Source organism: Musa acuminata, chromosome BXJ2-9, assembly GCF_036884655.1.
Source record: "Musa acuminata AAA Group cultivar baxijiao chromosome BXJ2-9, Cavendish_Baxijiao_AAA, whole genome shotgun sequence".
NCBI lineage: Eukaryota > Viridiplantae > Streptophyta > Magnoliopsida > Zingiberales > Musaceae > Musa > Musa acuminata.
In genome coordinates, this window is record NC_088346.1 from 49,638,970 (window position 1) to 49,659,455 (window position 20,486).

General features: G+C 40.9%; 2 protein-coding genes across 3 annotated transcripts; both read right to left on the reverse strand.

The window, feature by feature from the left end:
* Nucleotides 1-5,487: 5,487 nt before the first annotated feature.
* On the reverse strand, nucleotides 5,488-17,132 carry LOC103999520 (zinc finger CCCH domain-containing protein 45). Of its 2 annotated transcripts, none has more exons than XM_009421293.3 (7): nucleotides 16,431-17,132; nucleotides 14,460-14,885; nucleotides 12,300-12,462; nucleotides 12,025-12,135; nucleotides 11,236-11,304; nucleotides 9,114-9,200; nucleotides 5,488-6,733 (listed from the first exon to the last, which is right to left on the reverse strand). In XM_009421293.3, the coding sequence occupies exons 1-7, from the start codon at nucleotides 16,817-16,819 to the stop codon at nucleotides 5,876-5,878; spliced, it is 2,103 nt and encodes a 700-aa protein (XP_009419568.1). In that variant the 5' UTR covers nucleotides 16,820-17,132; the 3' UTR covers nucleotides 5,488-5,875. The 2 variants fall into 2 exon arrangements, with proteins under 2 accessions (XP_009419568.1, XP_018673956.1); XM_018818411.2 differs by having other exon boundaries at nucleotides 9,045-9,200.
* A 148-nt stretch (nucleotides 17,133-17,280) lies between these two features.
* Nucleotides 17,281-18,049, reverse strand: LOC103999518 (uncharacterized). The gene is made up of 2 exons (XM_018818412.2): nucleotides 18,031-18,049; nucleotides 17,281-17,877 (listed from the first exon to the last, which is right to left on the reverse strand). The coding sequence occupies exon 2, from the start codon at nucleotides 17,814-17,816 to the stop codon at nucleotides 17,397-17,399; it is 420 nt and encodes a 139-aa protein (XP_018673957.1). The 5' UTR covers nucleotides 17,817-17,877; nucleotides 18,031-18,049; the 3' UTR covers nucleotides 17,281-17,396.
* Between the last annotated feature and the right edge of the window lie 2,437 nt (nucleotides 18,050-20,486).

A 20,486-nucleotide genomic window follows, 5' to 3' on the forward strand; every position in this document is an offset into this window, starting at 1 on the left:
TCGGCCGCAGCTCGGGTCGGCAGGTCGGCCGCAGCTCGGGTCGGGACGTCGGGTCGGCCGCAGCTCGGGTCGGCAGGTCGGCCACAGCTCGGGTTGGCAGGTCGGCCGCAGCTCGGGTCGGCAGGTCGGCCGCAGCTCGGGTCGGCAAGTCGACCGCAGCTCGGGTCGGGACATCGGGTCGGCCGCAACTCGGGTCGGGACGTCGGGTCGGCCGCAGCTCGGGTCGGCAGGTCGGCCGCAGCTCGGGTCGGGACGTCGGGTCGGCCGCAGCTCGGGTCGGCAGGTCGGCCGCAGCTCGGGTCGGCCGCAGCTCGGGTCGGCAGGTTGACCGCAGCACCTGAAGAGTCGACCGTCTGGTACCTGCACAAAGGTCGGGCCGAGGCGCTCGGCCCGACCCCTCCGACGGCTAAGTTAGCGATGTGGAGGGGGTTTTGGAGGAAGAGATGGCTCCATACAAGTGTGGAGTGTGAGTGTGTCCTCTCTAGTCGGAGTCCTCTTCTCTTTAGCATGCGAGGGTATTTATAGGGGAGTATTCTGCAGTATGTACCTCGATCAGTGTGTTGGACCTAGCTTTTGCAGGATATTAATGTGCCTTGGTCAGTGTGTTGGACTTGGCTTTTGCAGGACATTAATGTGCCTCGGTCAGCGTTCTGATCAGTTTGACCAAGTGCTGAGGCGTGATGGGACAGGTGACGTCAGCCCGTCTTGTCGCCATTATTTCCCTCATCACAAACTACTCCGATAAACATACATCACTGGAATATCCCTCCGATCTCATCACACGAACCTCCAATGACACCGTCCAGTCCTTACTCTCAAGATTCACATACTACTATTACTCCAGTTCAACAGCTTCTCACTCCCTCTATTCCTCCACTCCCTTCCTCACAGGTTTCCCGTATTAATGAAGTCATACCCTCGGCAACATTGCCACTGGCTTTACCTTCTCCTAGATCTAGTGACATTGTTGTGCCGACGGTTGACCCGGTCCATGATAGTGACTCGCCCTCGGCTATACCACCAACACAATCTACCACTTCCACCCCCCCTAGACATCCAATGACAACACGCTCCAAAAGTGGTATTTTCAAACCACGTCAAGTCCTTGACTTACATGCTATAACAAATTCCTCCACTGAGGCCAGTGAACCCACTACAATCACTCAAGCTCAAAAATCTTCTCACTGGCGTAAAGCCATGTGTGACGAATATGATGCTCTCCTCCATAACTCTACATGGACCTTAGTACCCTTTCATCACACACAAAATATCATCGGGTGTAAATGGGTCTTTCGAATTAAGCGGAACCCAGACGGATCCGTTGCCAGATACAAAGCACGTCTAGTCGCCAAAGGATTTCATCAACGACCTGGTGTCGACTTCACAGAGACATTTAGTCCCGTTGTTAAACCCACAACAATCCGTCTTATCCTGAGTTTGGCTATCTCAAAGGGCTGGCACATACGACAATTGGATGTTAACAATGCCTTTTTACAGGGGTCACTTACTGAAGATGTCTTTATGCAACAACCTCCTGGTTTCGTTCATCCTCAATATCCGAGGAATGTCTGCAAACTTCAAAAAGCTATTTATGGACTTCGTCAAGCTCCAAGGGCTTGGTATAACGAGCTTGGCTCGTTTTTGACCTCAATTGGCTTCATCAATTCAAAGTCTGATACCTCGTTATTCATTTGCCAGCACAATGGAAGCATAATATATCTTTTAGTATATGTGGATGATATTATTGTCACAGGAAATAATCCTTTGAAGACTCAGGCATTTCTAAAGCACTTGGCCGATCGATTCTCCCTCAAAGATCTGGGAACTTTAAGCTACTTTCTGGGAGTGGAAGCAACATTTACATCTTCAGGTCTCTTCCTATCACAAAGAAAGTATATTCAAGATTTATTATCAAAGGCAAACATGCAGGATGCGAAAGAGGTTACAACTCCTCTCTCTACCAGTGAATCACTTAAATTATGTGATGGAAGTCCTGCTACAGATTCGACTCAGTATCGACAAGTCCTTGGCTCCTTACAGTACTTGGCTCTCACCCGTCCAGATATTTCATTTGCCGTCAATAAGTTATCGCAATTCATGCATCGACCATCTACTACGCATTGGTCTGCGGTCAAACGAATTTTGCGGTATCTTAAAGGGACTCTTAATCATGGCATTTTTCTTCGCAAAAATACTTCACTCCATGCCTTTGCTGATGCTGATTGGGCAGGGAACTTTGATGATAGAACATCTACGTCCGGATACATTGTCTTCCTTGGAGCTACTCCAATTAGTTGGAGTTCTAAAAAACAAAAAACGGTTGCACGATCTACAACTGAAGCTGAATACCGTGCCGTCGCCACCGCCGCTGCTGAACTCAATTGGGTCACAAATTTGCTCAAGGAACTCAACGTCAACTCCACGGTTATTCCTACAATATATTGTGATAATATTGGAGCTACTTATTTATGTGCCAATCCAGTGTTCCATTCCCGCATGAAACACATAGCCATCGACTTCCATTTTGTGCGAGATCAAGTTGTCAGACATCAACTCCGAGTTTCTCATGTACATACAGCAGATCAACTAGCCGACTCACTCACAAAGCCTCTCGCCCGTAAACTATTTTCATCTCATCGGTCCAAGATCGGCATCCTTGATGGAAGCTCAATCTTGCGGGGGCATAGATAAGATTTCCTCAGTTGAGGAAATCTCTCAGCAGTTGAGAAGCAGATAAGATTTCCTCAAGGCAGTTGAGGAAATCTCTCAGCAGTTGAGAAAAATCCTCCATGCTGAATGTGTATAACCTCCCTATTGAGTGTGTATAAATGGCTGTCAAGAACTCACTATCAAAATGTATTAGGCAATTATATCTTATACATTTCATAGTTTCTTCTACGATTTCTATCTTTCAATCTTCTTCGTTTAATTTCTATCAATAATAACATACGACGAAATCAGGATCATAAAGACTGTGACGCGTAAGGTAAAAGATCGTCCGTACGTATTGGCCTCGTCGTCCTCCTCCTCCATCCCGAGACTTCTCTCGCTCTCTCTCTCTCTCTCTCTCTCTCTCTCTCTCGCTTTCGCCCCCCAGATAATTGGCAAGCGCCGCGGCAGGGCAGCTTTCGCCCCACAGGTAATGTCGTCGGTAAGAGGATCTCCCTTTGTTTCTTGTGCATTTGCTATTGTTTCAATCACATAATGTCATCCTTCTATTGGTGTTTCCTCCCTGATTAAACCTTCTAATCGGTAAAGATTCTTTCTTTCTTGTCGAAATCGGATGTCAGTTTCAAGAATGTGACGCGTGTTTTAGGTTAAAATATGGTCTGAATCTTGTGTTCTCTTCGTCTTCCTCCACCCCGAGTCTTGCCCTCGCCCTCTCTTTTTCTCCCAATCCCTCCACTTCTCTCTCTCTCTCTCTCTCTCTCTCTCTCTCTCTCTCTTTCTCTCTCTCCTCGGATATTTCGACCTCGAAGTGTCAGCTTTCGTCGATAATGTGGTCAGTAAGAGGATTTCCCTTTCAGTAAGATAATGTCGTCCTTTTCGTGTTTTTTGACCGACTAAACCTTCCTGCGAGTAAAGATTATTTCTTTGTTGTCGAATTTGGACGGTTGCTCCTTTTTAAATCGGGATCGAATGAATCGAGGGATGTGTTCATGACACATTGGCGATCCCGTTCTTCTGTGGGTGCGGAAGATTGGCCCCTAAAAGTTCAAATTGGGCGGCGTTTGGGGAATTCTCGAATTTGCGTAGACTATCATTTTCGTTACGTCCGCAGAATGCTGCAGGAGAAGAATAGCGATTCTTGAAAGTCCCATTTTTAGCTTATATTCGTGTTGGCTTCAGCTACTGTGTGCTTTCTACTGCCCACATACTCTCTAGTTGGAATATTTGCATTGTGTTTCATTATCGCTTGTATTTGTTGAATCGGAGGCTTAAAGCATTGTCATTTTTCTGGTGGTGCATTTAGTGAGGGAAAATATGCAATGTCGATCCTTCACATGATAGTCGAGTTTTTGCAACAATTGTTTCTGCAAGATGATAATGCATAGGACAAGATAATGTTTGCATGAGTTCCACTGTAGTAATGCCGGCAGAGCTGAACTTGGCCGATTCAACGAGGACAGAAGGTGATGTGTGGAACCTACATGTGCGGTATGCTATCAAATTGAAGGTGTCTTGTCTTGCTATGTGAAGTAAGAAGTTACATGTTTAATCTGCTTGTAGAAGAACTGGCCAACTATCGAGTGTTTTCACTGCTTACATCTCATCATCTTTTGCTGTATCTGTTTCATTGCCTCCTCCTCCTCCTGTCATGATATTTGTCTTCTTTCTGAATGCAGCAGGAGAAGGGTGGTCGGCTACCCAAATTTGGAGAGTGGGATGTCAACAATTCAGCCTCTGCCCAAGGATTTACTGTCATGTTCGACAAAGCTCGAGATGAAAAGAAGACAAAGCGTACGTCTAAAGGCAGATCCCACCTACCGGTATCCAAGAAAAAGCGTACGTCCCTCCATTATTTCCCCCATTTTAGATGAACTGCCCTGTGGCAATCAATAACTTGATCGATCGAGGCTCCTACCACATTCATTTCAAACCCATATAAGCTAGTGATGCCCTCTTATCTTCTCTACGTTACAAACTTGGATGGATGCAGAGAAAGTGGTTTTGCTGTGGTTGACTGCTGGAGAAGGAAGGGCTACATCAGCGGGTAGCTCATGGTCCAAACACACATCTGTATTATATATAATATATCAAAACGACAGAGGAGTGATGATGGATGGGGAACAATTTATTTATTTGCCACTTTACTGTAAGATACGATTGTGTATTCTATCTAGATGGGAGGATTACTGGAATAATAATAATAATAATAATAATAATAATAATAATAATAATAATTGTCCAAAGAACCCATATGGGAGTTGTTTTTCCCTTCTTTTGGGCCATCTTGTGGGATTTGTCGAACAGAAACTAGAGGAAAAAGCTTTGCATCACCTTTGGTACCTATTAACGCAGCACTGCACTGCAACGATGAGGCATAATCTAGCGTGTATTTAATAACCAAAATCTTCTGGTCTGTGATTTCAGGAAGATCATGACATTAAATAACATGATATGTATGAAATGTATTACTGGCATTTTCTTATATTTTCCCCTCGAACAGACAGCCAAACAAAATCGCCTGAGCTTGTAATGCCATCAGATTTAGGGACACTTTAACACCCAAAAATCCACATGAACAAATGGTGGACGGCACTCACGACTTCAACCAACAGAAATGTTCATCTTGGAGTTTGTGGATATCTCTCAACTAGCAACAAATATCACAATCCACAAGAGCTTCTTATCACCTGGTAATACAAACCAGAAAACGAGCAACATATCATTGTAGATTAGACACACAACATACCATTGTCGATTAACACCTACAAACCATATTCAAGGAAAAACCTCAATAGAAGGAATAAAACACACACGGCATAAAAAAGAAAGTTCAAATGCTTGTATTCTGCACAGGGTTCTAAATAGAGTAAGTGATTGTTTCAGTTATTCCTGCAGGCTTGACATCCTCTTAAGTAACACTAATTTGTACACATGCACTAGCTTTCGCTTTTCAACACTCGGGCCTTCACTTTTTTGCGAGATCAGGTTCTTTAGACAGTGGAGTGTGTCTGGCACTCCATCAGTACAATAAGTTTAGTTCCAACTCTTTCTCAACATACCCCAAGACAGATCATCGTTGTAGTATAAACATTACAAACAATGATGGAAAGAAAAGGAGAAACAATCGAGACAGATCTCCACAAAAATCTGTGAGCAAGATGCTGCAACCTTAATGCTTTTCACACTGAATTGATGGCCTGTCCAACTACTCTAGAGTAGTTTCCCCTTCGGACACATGGCGCTTCCACTTTCCATCGCTATGCCTCGATCGTCTTGGTGCTATCTCATCCATGCTCTTCTCACTCTCATTTTGGAAACTTTTTCCTGGGCCATATTTATGGTCGGAAGCCCTTTCACCTTGCCAATATGCACCGTCATCATCTGCTCCACCGACAGCCCCAGCCATCACCTGGCTCCTGTTGCCCTGATCAGATCCAGTCTCATACCGATCATTTCTATCACTAACTGGTCTCCTGTGGTCCCTCTTTGCAGCCCGACTGTTCAGTGGAGGAGCTGGAGGCGGATGTAGGAAAGGTGGGACTCCGACAGGACGATTTGCCCGACCCATCCCAGCCATTGGCATGCCACCCATAAATGGAGCCCGACCAGGACCCATCATCATCCCAATGTTACCCATTGGGAAAACAGCCCCTGGCTGTGGGGGCCTACCAGAAAAGACCAAGCCTGCTGAAAAATCACCAGAAAATCTCGGGCCACCAAACTGTGGAAAAATTCGGGGACCAAAAAGATCTGGTGTAGAGAAACCATCACCATAACCAAATCCATCAGCCCCCATCATTATAGGAGGGAAGCCACGAACACCGAGCATAGGTCTTCCTCCACGTACCAGTGGCATGTGTGGCTGCCACATCATCCCTCGTCCTCTTCCTCTCCCGTGTGCAGCTTGGCCGCTTTCATCATCTTCCTCACTTTCTTCTTCCTCGCTTTCTTCTTCCTCATTGTCCTCAAACAGAACTATATCTGGATTATCTGTTGCCTCATCTGCACCACCTCCCTTGGCCTTTTCCTCGTCACGTTTGGATTCTGCAGCTACCAGCATAGCCTAAACCATAATCCACCATCAGAATTGAGATAAATTTTAGAAAGAAAAATAAAGACAAATAAAATAGCATCCAAGAAGAATAACTCAAATTGATCTATGACCAAAATGACAACAATTCAGCAATATGAGCTACAAAATTGGGCGATTTCACAGTAAGTCCCAGATGGTTGAATATACAAGCAGATTTACCTTTCATAGAAGTGAATCTATTAAATGAAATAAAAAGGAAGACAACAAGATGCTAAAATTTTTATATTAGGCAAAAGTGTCACTATTTATCTTAACATCAAGCCTAAAATTGTCGTTAGAATTCTTAAGTTGTATTAAAAGCATGTAAAATCACGCAATTCCATGATCTTGAGTGCTTAGAATTAGCATTTTAAAAAAGTTGCTAGTTTGGTGTTTGGGTTTATACAAACAAGTTATGGAATCATTTGACAAAAGAGGTTATTACTGTGATTCAACTCCATGTCGCCTTTAGATCATGAAGGAGCAACTTAACCATGATGCCAAATTGTACCACCCTCAACATTGACGATAGTAATAAATGAAAACATTTAACAATTAAGGCCTTGGCATGAAAAAAATGAGGCAAAAAAAAAAAAAAAGAAGAGTGGATCTTGAAGTTCCTAAATTATACAACTATCAATTACTGATGTATTCATATTTGCACAGTCATAAGCACCAAAGTAGATGGAATCAGATGCAACCAAACATGGGATCCAATTATGTCAGGGCCTCGAGTTGAGTGTTTTTTTTTTTCTCAAGCCTCTTCCTCTACTTCAACTGTTGTATCAGTTATCTCCACTGCTCAAGCTTCAAAGAGATGCAAAAAATGCAGGTAATCGGAGATAAATGAGGAATCACATACACAACTTATCCAGGTGATATTGTCAAACCTTTACTTTTTTATTAAAAGATATCACAAAAAACCAAAGCAGAAATTATGGAAAAAGACAAACATTGCAGACCCACAAAGGTAGATTAATGTACAAATTACTAATAAAATGAAAAGTATTCAAAAAGCAAAAAGCTCATTCAGTAGACTAAACATGAGCTGACTGCGTAATAATAAGGATTCATGGATCAAGGACATGCATTTCAGTGGATGTTCAACATGGACCAAAAAATAGCAGACTTAATAATCCAGAGGCAAATGACTTGGTAACAAGTGAATGTTCTATGTCCCAGGCATTAAACACTCCAAAATCAGAATCTGAAAATTGATGTCATTCTGATGACCTGAAAACATGTGTGTTGAGCAACAGACAAAAGAAATGGCATTGCTTAGGCAAAAAGCAGTCAAGGCTCTTGTATTTTGAAGTTAAGACCCTTGAGATATTTTTACCTTTTTACTAGTGATCACTATAATTTTTGCAACAGTGCATGCACCTACCAAGAATAACACAAATTCCCTAGAATCTGCTGCATAATCTGCATTGTACAACCCTAACAGTCTGAGATTTCACAATATCTTGAACTCTAATTTTCCTGGACATATAGTCAGATTGGTTTAATGTGATAATCAAATAGGATTTGAAATCACCAATAGAAACCTTTTTTTGCCCATGGCAACTTTTCTTTCATGGCATTGTGCACTCTTCTGTCTCCCATCTTCAACCTGTTTTAGAAAGAAAAAACTCCATCCAAAATACATGATAGGTTTACCATAAACAATGTTGTATATGTATATTCCTGTATGTGCAGACAAGGGACAAGAAATAGGCAGAAAATTCAATTTCATAATGCATTGGAAAACTGATCTCAGGAATGGTTGTTTATAAATGTCAAGCCCATGTTAGTTCGAAATGCTGAGTTCTGAGTTATGATTAAATAAGCAAGGACCAGAACATGAAAGGAAAACTATTAATTTCACATGAAAGGTAGACCATGCAGTGTACGCATAAGGGCTGTTAAATATTTAATGCAAAATTCTATGATAGGATGGCAAATGCTGAATTGCATAAGAAACCTTATACAATTTTTTGTTCCAGTGCAAATTGTGGGAAGAAACTATGAGATGAACCCAACAAACCACAAGTCGTGATTGTCTATTCAACTAAGACACTTAATGAGATGTCTTCACAAAAGGGGACAATTTTGGAACTGGAAAACTACTTATAATAATAATTCTTATGTGTTAACTCTGGATCTTCTTCACTCCTCACTATTAAGCCTCACTGGTTTTTTACAAATAATCTTAAGTTACAAAGTTGTAAAATCTAGTTTCGATTTTATTCTTGATACTTCATTGATGACAAAAAAAAAAGAACTTATACGTATAACAAGGTTTGAGAAGGTTAATTCATACTTCAGCTACAGTGAACAAATACACTGCAAGGAACAAAAAGTTGAGACAGTCGAAAGGGTAGCAGCACACCATGAGCTCACTATCTGGCTCGAGATAAAGCAGTGAAGCCAACTGTTCACCAATAAAAGGCTCCAACTCTTGACAGTCTCGACTTATCTGCAATTAAACAAGAAGCCAAAAGGTAAATAGATGTGTTAATAAAAAAATTATTTAATTCCAATAGAGAAAAAGTAATGTAATTACAAGAGACGTAATTTGGTATTTTTTACATAATTATAAGTAATCTCACAAGAGCTGCTAGGTAGGTACTTTATATGATTCAAATTTGATGTGTCATTTTTATTTTTGTGATCATATTTAATTATTTATCAATCATAATATATATATTTAAAATTTTAATGTTTAGGAGTGCCTCACTTCGCTCGAGCAGGCGCCTAGCGCCTTAGGCATTTTGGAATCTTGGCACCAAAATATTTTTGGACCTTGTTGTCTTTTGACACCTAGTGCTTTTAAAAACGTTGGTCACATTAACCTTGGAGTCTGTTGAACTCCTTTGGTAACAATTTCCCCTTACATATTCTCTACCAAAATTATTATGCGTTCATTTCTATGTCCTCATCTCAGCAACATTATTCTTTTCTGTACATATATTTTGAACTGCCCAATATCCAAAAAGCATGGTTGCTGACCTCACAAGGTGCTTAAAACTTTTTTCCTTTCAATACCAACCATACTACAATCATACAGAATTCCACTGTCCACACAAACCATCCCAATTAAACTCCATGTATAAAATTTATACATGTTAAAAGTAAATAATGCAGCCAAACTCAAGTTGATCTAGATCCCTCTAAATTATCTCCATGTAAAAACTCATGATATATTTTTTTTGGGCACATGGTGGATGGTAAATGAATTTGGAATCTCATAACTTGTGATAGAGAAATTTAGAGGTAGTAGAGTAACATAAACAATTTAAATTGCTAGCATGCAAATCAGTGACAGGTTTTTATCCTAATCAAAAGAGTTTTGCTTTTGTTCAACTTGAAATGAGCTGCATTCTATTCATAGGCAGATACAGTTTTCAGAGATAAAGTGTTTCGCTCAGAGATTGTCAGAGTGATTTGATCCATTTAAGTAGCATTCTCCCCTCTCTCTCTCTCTCTCCCTCTCTCTCTCTCTCTCTCTCTATATATATATATATATATACATATATACATATATACATATATATATATATATACATATATATATATATATACATATATATATATATACATATATATATAATGTGTGTGCATGTGTGCAAGCTCATGCACATGCACATGCATGTGTGGGTACATACAAAGCCTATACATAAAATATGGATAATGTCTGCTGATTAAAGAAAATAAAAAGCAGATGAACTTTGTGAGTTACACCTTAATGATATTTTTGTATTTTACTGTTACATGAGATGCAGCCAATAAAAAGCTGATGACGGAAGTCGGAAATAAATCCTGCCTGTTGTAGCAGCTACATTTGTTTTAGCAATTAATGTAACACTTAAAGGAGTCTAAAATAACTTTCGAATCTGAAACGATTCAAGAAATCAGAAATATTTTTGATATTTCTGAAACAAAATGCTGCAGAAGAAAGAAACAAAATGCTCTAGACCGACTGTAAAAAAAGAATCCAGGCAAATCCTTGAATGCATAGAGAATAAAGCTCATCTGATTACAGAACCAAACAGGCCCTAAAAGAAACTAATAGGAGCATTAATAAATTATAATAACCCATTTCCAATTATGACAAAAAGCTAGGGATAGCATAGATAAATATCAGATGGTTGGTCATCTTGATTTCTATCAGAATTCATTATTCATAGATTGCAAAACATTGAAATTAACTAAATTTAAACAATCACTTTCAAGAGGATTGACTTAATATAACTTCGATTTTAGAAATGAATTGTCAAGTTATAGCACAAGTGAACCAGTCGAAGAATTTTACCAGCATTCTTAATCATTGCATGCCTATAGGAAAATGAAAAGATAGGAAAGGAGTGTTTTTGACACTGAAAGACTGCATTTCAGTCTACCAAGACTAGTTCCAATCTTGCTGTGATTGGAAAGAAAAAGACAAAAGATATCATCAGATGAAAGCTCTCTTCTTTCTCAATTTCAAATTACAAGGAGATGTCAAACCATACCTTCACCGGGAGATTGTCATTATATGGGTTCCTGAGATGATGAGTTTTATTGAAGGACAACTCACAGAGCTGCAACATGAAATCAAGTCATCAAAAGACATGAAACATGAACTAGTCACCATCTGGAGGAAAAGATTCAATGACATAGCAAATATAAAAAAATAAGGTGATAGCAGATATTTTGCATGTTTCAGAGAAATAAATAGATATGCAATTTCAGGAAGATGTTAAAAAGCTCTAATCTTCATGACTATCTCGTCACATTCAATGAGAACCATTATGTGAGACTGATTTAAAGTAGATCTCCATCAATAGGACATGAGCTTTGTATTTTACCAGAATGAATATGCAGCAAAAGTTCTGTCATCTCTTACACAAGGAACAATTTTCAAATTGCTTAAATAAAACTATAAATCATGACGATAACGGATGTCACATGCCAGTGACATTTGCTTGGCCCTAGGAATCTTCTTCACTATTCTCCTATCACGAAATGCATCTTTTCAAATCTTCGTGTTAGGAGACACTTGACGTTGAAAACCTGTTGCTAATTTGTTAGTACATAAGCATTGAGAAATTGAAAAGAGAGAACAATCCCAGAGAAGCAATTTCTAACAAGCTGAGACACACACTTAACTTTGCACTATGCCAAAAGGAAAATAATCAACAGAGTGAAAGAGGAACCAAGCAGGCATTCACGAAAAGCAAAGAGACATGTCTAGACTTAGAAAACATAGGAATCCAAGCTAAATTTCCACTAGCAATTAGATATTGTCAAACTGATCATACCTTCAACCATTTAACTGAAAAGTTTCGACCATAATGTGCAGTTCCATGAGAATATTTCCAGTTCCCTCCACCAACAAATCCACCAATCCTAGATGTCATCTTACCGCATCCCTAATAAATTATAAACAAACATTGTATATTTCAGCACAGACTATATGATCATGAAAAGCATGGTAAGAAATTGAATGAATTTAGATTTCACTTCATGTAATACTTGCCACAGGTTCACACGATGTGGTTCAGGAAGGAAAAAAAGAAAAAGAAATCTATGATACCTGGAAATGGCGAGTTTTGTTGATTGAGAATATCAAAATAACATTCTCTGTGGACTCAAATGCTTCGTTAAGTTTTGCCTCGTTGCTTCTTTGAGTTGCCCACATACCCTGCTGAACAGATATTTCCAGATTTTCCCGATTGCAGCTTTTTACAATAAAATACCTAGTTTTAAAATAAAATTTTAATCAGAATAGCAATATTGTGTCTAGTCAAATCCATCCAAAGGTAGCCAAGTATGAGGATATAATATATTGTAGAAAAATATGCACAACACCCATAAAGTGCAATTATCAATACTACCTGAGTAAGAAAGAGAAATCCAACAAATCTGATAAGTACGCCTCATTAATATTGTTCAGCCTGGTGGAAGAGGCTTTACACTAATAATGGATTACAGCCAACACTGAACTAGTTTACCACATTTATTATACCATTAGAATATTTACAACAGTAGTCACATCATAACACCAAGTCTAGGAATTTAGATAACCACAGATACCAATTTTCATCTGCTCAACATGCAGTGTGTAAGCCAAGGGGAAAAGCCATCCCAATCATGCAACTAACAATCAACATCTTACAATCCACATCAAGGTGGTTTGAACAGTTCGGGCTACAATCCTTGTATGATAGGTCAGAAGATCATAAATATTGGTTGACATTATGGATAATACAGCATTCATACAACTCAACTTTTCTATTTACACATTATTCGACAGTGTTTTATTCTTTTAACCACTTTCACATTTGAATGTTTCAGCTAGCTTAACTGGTAAAGATTTTAACAGTTTATCACAAGATCTGAGCTCGAATCCCACCTTCACTATTTTCCCTTTGCAAAAAAAAAAATCACTTTGACATTCTACATACCCTCATGCAGAACTATATTGTATCCAAAAACCATTGACAGTTTTTATTATGGTAACTAAAATTAAAGCTTGCCTCTTATTTATGTTTGTTAGACATGATGTCTTCTCCGCTGATTTAATTTTAGCTACAAATTGATTTCTAGTTTTACAGAAATTACAAATCATTAGCTTTCAAGAAAGTTGCAGATAAAGAAAATATGCAAAAATATGCAGATAAAGAAAATATGCAAAAAATGTTGAGTGATATTCATAAAATAAAAATCGGCATTTAACGAAAGTGCCCAATCTAGAAGACTTTAGTCTAGCTAAATCCTTAGCCTAAATTGTGATAAAGTAAATTTTGATTCAAATCCTGTAACATTAGTACAACAGGATGAATAGCATTTAATGTATTAAAACAAACAAAAATTGTATTCAGACATCAAAAGCATGCCCGATATTCATACGTTGATAGAATATATGAAAGCTCTATAAGTGTATGTTTACAATGGCTCTTTTGGTTGAACCAACAAGCAAAATCGGCATGCCAAGAAAATTATCAATTATCAAAAGCTCGTCCAATATTTTAAATAAAGCAAGGTAAAATACTTAGAGCCATCAGTGTACATATGCAAATGGTTCTTTGTTGGACCACCAAAGCAATTATACAATCTGAAAAATATCCAAATTTAAAGCATGATTCATAGTATAGTTATGATCTGGCTACATAACTTCAAGTTCATTTGCTTTCAGGGGATGTGGTTCAAAGCTACTTTACAAAAGTGAATCTCAGGTTGCTGTTACTTCATGAGTATGTCAAACTATGACAAGGCTGCTGGTTAGTACAATGTACAATCTGTGTCAAATAAGTTAAGTGCAGATAAGCAAACAAAAAACAAAAAGAGCACAACATCACTTCAATACATGATCAAGATCAATAGATTTGATCCACTAGCTAGTTCTACATTTTACCAAGATGATTAAAATGTAATGCAAATAGTACAGCCAATCAATGAGCTACTTCTGCTTGCCTCTTGGTCCTGTTTGCAGGTCAGTCAAGCAAGTAGGATCAATAACTGGTAAGCTCTCTTGCTCACTGCCATGTAAGAGGAAAAAGAAGGAATCCTAAAAGAATGAATTCCCAATTACAGTATTAAATAACATTGATAGAGTGAATGAAGTCCAAAATGGAGTCAGCGTTTAGACCTCTTTAAGCTATATACAACTTGATCTTGACCTTTAATAATCATGTCACAAGTAATATACTACAAGTTTTCACAGATCAGACAAATCTAGAAACTCCAGACACACCTAGATTGTCCCTGAGGGAGTGGAGATGCAGTTCTAACAGTTTGATTCGACAAGGCATTTGAAATACTTGGGACCTGGTTCTCCAATGATGGAATTGGCAGTTGTTGCTGCTGCTGCTGCTGCTGCTCGGACTGCTGCACTAGCGACTGAGGCAGCTTTACATCTGATGGTTCAAATGAAGAAACTGGTTTGACTCCTGTATTTTGATTAGGTAACCCAGGAGTTGATGACAACTGATTCTTATCTGGTTGTTGGTTATAACTATTGTTATTGTTTCTGTGGTGATAAAATCTGTTTGAAGACCCATAAGCAGAATTCAGATGCTGTATCTTCTGGAGAACTTCTTCAACAGGAGGAGGAGGCCCAGGAAGTTTGGCATGACGATACCGACAATCAGGTCCATTGGGGCAGAAACCAAATTTGTACCTGCACAAGATACAAAGTCAGAAACTCGAGTTAAAATCTCCATAAGCTTAATGTCTGACACGTTTTCCCATAAACTGGGCATTGATGTCATAAAAAAGCATTACAACAATCATCAATCAAAATTTATTCATACTGTTAAGATGTGCTGTTGCGATGATGATACTAAAAACCAACATCAACCCTCGAATAGTGGAATTTTTATTATCCACAACCAAATATTCATTAGCAATAAAAATTCCATCAGAAAAGCAAAAGCATGAAAAATGAGAAATGAAGATCAATGTCGCTGTTATGTTTTTTTGAGATAAATGTATTAATTTTCACTCTTTCTAAATTTAGGATAGAAGTAAAGAACCCGTAACCCAATGAGAGTCCCATTTACAAGTCCTCCTCTAAAGTAGATAATCGCTACTACTGTGCCCTTTTCATCTTCATCTTCCATATATTTCCTTCCACCCAACTGTATTCTCTTTTCATAAAAAATGGCAAGCAACAATAATCTTTTTCTGTTCAGAAAAGGTGAAATAACTTCCATACATGTGCTCAACGTGTTGCCAGCAATAATCCCCACACTGTTAATCCATTTGTACACCACCAAAACACTCACAGAGAACACTATTTTAATCTTCATGCTTATACATTTGTAGGATCTTTATTTCAGTGCCCAAGTCAAACCAAACCACAGAATTGATGTGGGTATACAGGCCTTACTCAAGAAATGGTGATAGAAACCAACAATTTTAACAATGTGCTCACCATTTAATTAACATGCCCCACTCTAAGCATCATATAGATGAAATTATTAACAGATAATAAACTGCAGCAATGATGCTGAACAAAACTGAAGTCATCATTGAGTCCATTGCAGGTTAGTGTCGGGTTTGTTTTGACTCCAACATATGCACGATCTTAACAAATTTTTATATTTGATGTACAAATAAGGTTGCCAGCGGCTGCAACTTCTGCGTGTTTGGCTGGATGAAAACTATTCTCCCTTTTAGTCAGCAGACCCTACATCTTTTATATTTTATTCTAAAGATTCTTCTCAGTTCTTCTCTTTCTCTACTAGGCCTGCAAATATCCTCTCTGCAGATAACAGAATAAGCCTACATATTTCTCTTGTTTTCTCCCTATTCCCCTAATTTGTTATTCTTGGTGCAGGTTTCGTTCAGAAGCATACCCTATTGATCAAAATCCGAAACCTTCATCGCTTAAATGGTCTACACCCTGTGATCCCTTTGCTAAGCCGATGTTACTGTTAGAGACTGATGACCCTATTTCCATCTAGTGGGAGGTTTGATCCTATTTTTTCAACAGGAACATCGATGTGAAGCAACAAGAACAAGAAAAGAAGGATGCAGGAACATGTCAGTTAACGTGAAAAAGAAGTTCACATCAAGAAATCATAGGAGGGCCAAATTGAAATCATAGACATCTTCAAGAAAAAGTTACGACTGGAGATCCGTCGCGTGATGAAGCGATCAGGCACATAATTAGTGTAACGATTATCAACAGAAGCGAAGAGATATTGTTCTAAATACATACATATTGCACTCCTTGATGTCCTCGTTAGTGTGCTTGTAAACACAGTCCTGCTCGCGGCACTCTCCGTACTGCCGGAAGAAGCGGCACACCGGCATCCGGTCCTTGTCGTACTGGTGGAGGAAGCCGCAAGCATCGCCCTTCATACAGAGGCCACGCAGCCAGTGGCGGCACACCGTCTGCCGGAAGCTCCGCCTCCCGGAAACGTTCCCGCCTGCGACGGCCATCCGATCGGCCGTGCCAGAGGGAGAGGAGGCTCCCGCGCTCGCCGCAGCGGCGGTGGGGTCAGACGGGGCGAGGGGACCAGAGGCCGCCACCGCCGCAACGGAAGGGGCGGCGACATCGAGGCCGCCCTCGAAATCGAAGTTGAGGGATCCTTCGGGTTCATCCATCGAGCCCCGGCCAGGGTTCTTGGGGCTGATCTCCGGGTTGGGAGTTAGGGTTAGGCTTAGGACTTTAATCTTGCACCGAGGAGACGACGGAGGAAGAGATAAATGCACGCCGTTTTTATAAAAGATTCACCCTCTCTGGTTGCTGTTTCTGTGGGACCCGAAGAACCTATGAAGGGGGAAGTGGAATCGAGTGGGGTAAGAGTATCGAGATGACCGCTACGGGTGATATCACGTACATACCAAACAGAGACGAGCCTTACTAATGGTATTTATTTTGACGGTAGATACCGTCCCTTTCTTGAATCAGACGGCGGCTGTTGCGGTCGCGTCGAGAGGCGCTTTGGATAGATATATATATGTGTGTGTGTGAGAGAGATGCATTCTCTTAAATGCTTGCTTCGTAGTTGGTCCGTTGCATTCACAAAGCCGAGTCATCACTCGGACGACGAAACACCATGAAATGTAATTACACGCTTGAAAATAAGAATGCAAATAAGGAGGTTTGCGGGAAGGATTCACTAAACGAACGAACAGATCAATCACCGTCGGTTGCGGATCCAACGGTCAAATTTTTGGTCTACGCAGAACCCAATCGGACCTCTGGGCCGCTTCTACGGGCTGGACTGAAAGCCCATCCTGGCCGGAGCCCGAACCCGGAGCGGCGGGCGTGGACGACGAAAGCCACCGCCGCCGCGGCGAGAAGGGCGGATCCGACGATGCCGCACGCCACGCCCGCGGCGAGGAGGACAGCACTGGGACCGTCCCGGTGCTGCGGCCGCGGCGGCGCCAGCTTCCAGGCCGGCTCGGAGACGTTCTGCGCCTCCGGGAGCGCAACCTCCGGCCGGCCGCGGAAGAATGTCACCATCGCCGGGGAAGCCGGGCCGGGGTCCTTCTGGTGCTCGAGGCCGTGCTCTGCTGGCCGGACGTCGTGGGCCTCCGATCCGACGACCCAGACCGCGAGCAGAAAGAGAGCGAAGAGCTGCAGACTCGGCGCCATCAGTTCTCTTCCAACGAGGCCTCCTCTTCCGCAGCCTATGATTACGTCTTCGCCCCAAAAGCTGCAAAATGATAACCAATATAAACTCTGGTGGACTGCAAAGACTTCATCAAAGAAAGCTTCTTTTTTTTCTCTCTGTCGATGGAATTTCTAATCTTTACCAGCTAATTTTCCGGGGAAAAAAATCGAATTTTCAACTAAGAACGAAACATACAAATCTTCGAAAGAGAAATCAAGTTCAAAAAGAACAAGAAAAGGGAGCAGACTGAGCAATTGTTGATAGTCTATCGTGCTGAGACCTGTATGACGATTATAAACCTCCAGAAAAGATATCTTCTTGAAGGAGAAAAAGAAATCAAATCTTTCAACTCAGATCTAGTGAGAGGAATAAAGATGAGAACAGATACCCCGTGTTGTGATCACAGGAATGCAGCTTTTCGAGATGCGACAAAGGCTGCAGAAGGTCTGCTGCCTCTTTACTCTTTGCGGAGGAAGGGGACGGACCTGGGTGGAGTTAAGTGGCGTCACGAGGTCTTGCGGGTTTGTCGGCGAGATGGGCTGCTACAGATGCACGAACAGTAGGTCGGGCTTGTCAGGTTGCAGCAAACCCAATCGCGTACAGCAAAGCTGGTCCCTGCACAGCCTACTCTCCATTCCGTTCCTCCACGGCTTACCTTCTTTCTTCAACTTACCTCCAATCGCTGTCTTCCAAGAAAACATTAGCACGGATTTGTTGACATGCGCTGTTACTGCTTTGTTGATTGTTTGCGTCCAAATCCCACAGCTCGGCGAGAGGATTCCTACTTGAAAGGGTGCCTCCCTCGGAGTTTGATGTCCGTGGATTCGTGATGCGGCAGATGCTCTCCTCGGAGAAGAGGAGGTCTCAGCCATGGCAAGAACCGGATTTGTAGTTATCAGTAGAGGATCCAACAATTATTATTTGGTAAATAGTTTATAGAGATTACTCATACAAGTATTAGCATTTGGAATATGGCCACATCAAACACTCCGATTAGTGTTTGGTTGAATAGCTAGAGTTAGTATTGATAGGGAATACATTAACAGTCTAACAGGTAGACATCACATAAAAATTATCATGCAAGAAAAGAAATCGAGGTCACCCTCTTATTTGTCCGTACGGACAAAAGTCCAAGGTAGATAATTCGGGGCTATTTTCCTCCGGTTGCTCATATAGATAAAATGTCAAAAAAAAGATGTTGAAGTAGTATGGGTTGTCCCTTCCGAGGCATGGTATAAATGGTAATCCTTGGTGCTACGCCAAGGGGCTCTCTTCGTGAAAAAATTCATATCTACTAAGCCCTTGGTGACTAACTTGAATGTCAGAGGACCGAATCGAGAAACTTCTTTCGATATTGATCTTAATGCAAGTGACACCTCGAGAGCATGATGCCCCCACCTTGGAGCCACTTCGGACACTCATACGCCTTCAAGTTCGGACCATGTTAGGTTGACTCAAACGCCAACTATGATTTCCTTTAATATTTTGATACTAGAATGAGGACTTGTCACAGGAATGTCTGCCCATCATTCCTCCCAACGAATGCTTTAGCAAGGAGGCTCTACCTCCAAACTATAGCACTTTTACTCAAGGAGACAACTGTCATCCTTCCCATACGTGGATGCGTTCATTTTGATGAAAACACTGATGGGGTACTTGTTGGGAAACCGTAGAGAGCATCACATGCACAATGAAAAATAAAAACAGAAACTGGTTTCCCAAAACAAATTTATCAAATCGTCATACGAAAATCGGGTGCGAAAAACTCAAAAGCGATAAAACTACATAACTGCATAAAGTGGTTAAGATGTTCTCACCTAGGGAGAGATCGTGTATCCCCTAATCTGTAAATCTTAGTCCGTGAATGAAGAAGCTCTTGCAAACTCCTCTTTAGCGATGATCCACACAACGAATATTATGACGACGTACCTCCTCATGTAACATGTTCTTTCCTCGCGTTCACGCACCACTACACCATAGTGGCAACCAAGGAGAGATCGGTCTCTCTTAATGTCCTCTCGCACTAGACAGGGGGTAGTCAGCCGGAAGAAAGGGCAAGAAGGCGATGAAGGAGGTGGCGATAGTAGGGGTCTAGCCTAAGACTCACAAAGCCCCAACTCCTATTTATAAAAAGCCATATTTACTTACCCTAATATATCCTGCTTTAATGAGTACTGAATCTCCATCCAGTACTAATTCACTCCACCTCTTAGTATCTTTATGATCCTAACAATAGAGACGTAGAGGCAAAATGTGTCCGAGGCGTGTGAGTCGGGAAAACTCGACCCACGTTAAAAGAAATTTGCCACGGTAGTGGCATAGGGTGAAGATGCAAGGAGAAATGTGCCCAAGGTATGTGAGTTAAAAAAACCCTACCCTCCTCAAGAGTAATTCACTATGGTAGAGGCACAGGATGAAATGTGCCCAAGACGTGTTAGTTGGAAAAACTCGACCTGCACCAAGTGAGGTCCGTCGTAGCGGAGGCATAGGGCAAAATGTGTTTGAGGTATGTGAGTCGAGAAAACTCGACACGTATCAAGATTAATTTGTCACAACAGAGGCATAAGGCAAAACGTGCCTGAGACGTGTGAGTTGGAGAAACCTGACCTACACTAAGAAAAATTTGCTTCACAAATGTGTGTTCTTTTGAT

Coding starts and splice junctions, on each gene's coding strand:
- LOC103999520 (XM_018818411.2), bottom strand. CDS start 16,819: ATGGATGAACCCGAAGGATCCCTCAACTTCGATTTCGAGGGCGGCCTC. Junction 12,136..12,299: donor ACAAAACTCGCCATTTCCAG/GTATCATAGATT, acceptor ATAATTTATTAG/GGATGCGGTAAGATGACATC. Junction 11,305..12,024: donor TTTCAGTTAAATGGTTGAAG/GTATGATCAGTT, acceptor TTCATGTTGCAG/CTCTGTGAGTTGTCCTTCAA.
- LOC103999518 (XM_018818412.2), bottom strand. CDS start 17,816: ATGGCGCCGAGTCTGCAGCTCTTCGCTCTCTTTCTGCTCGCGGTCTGG.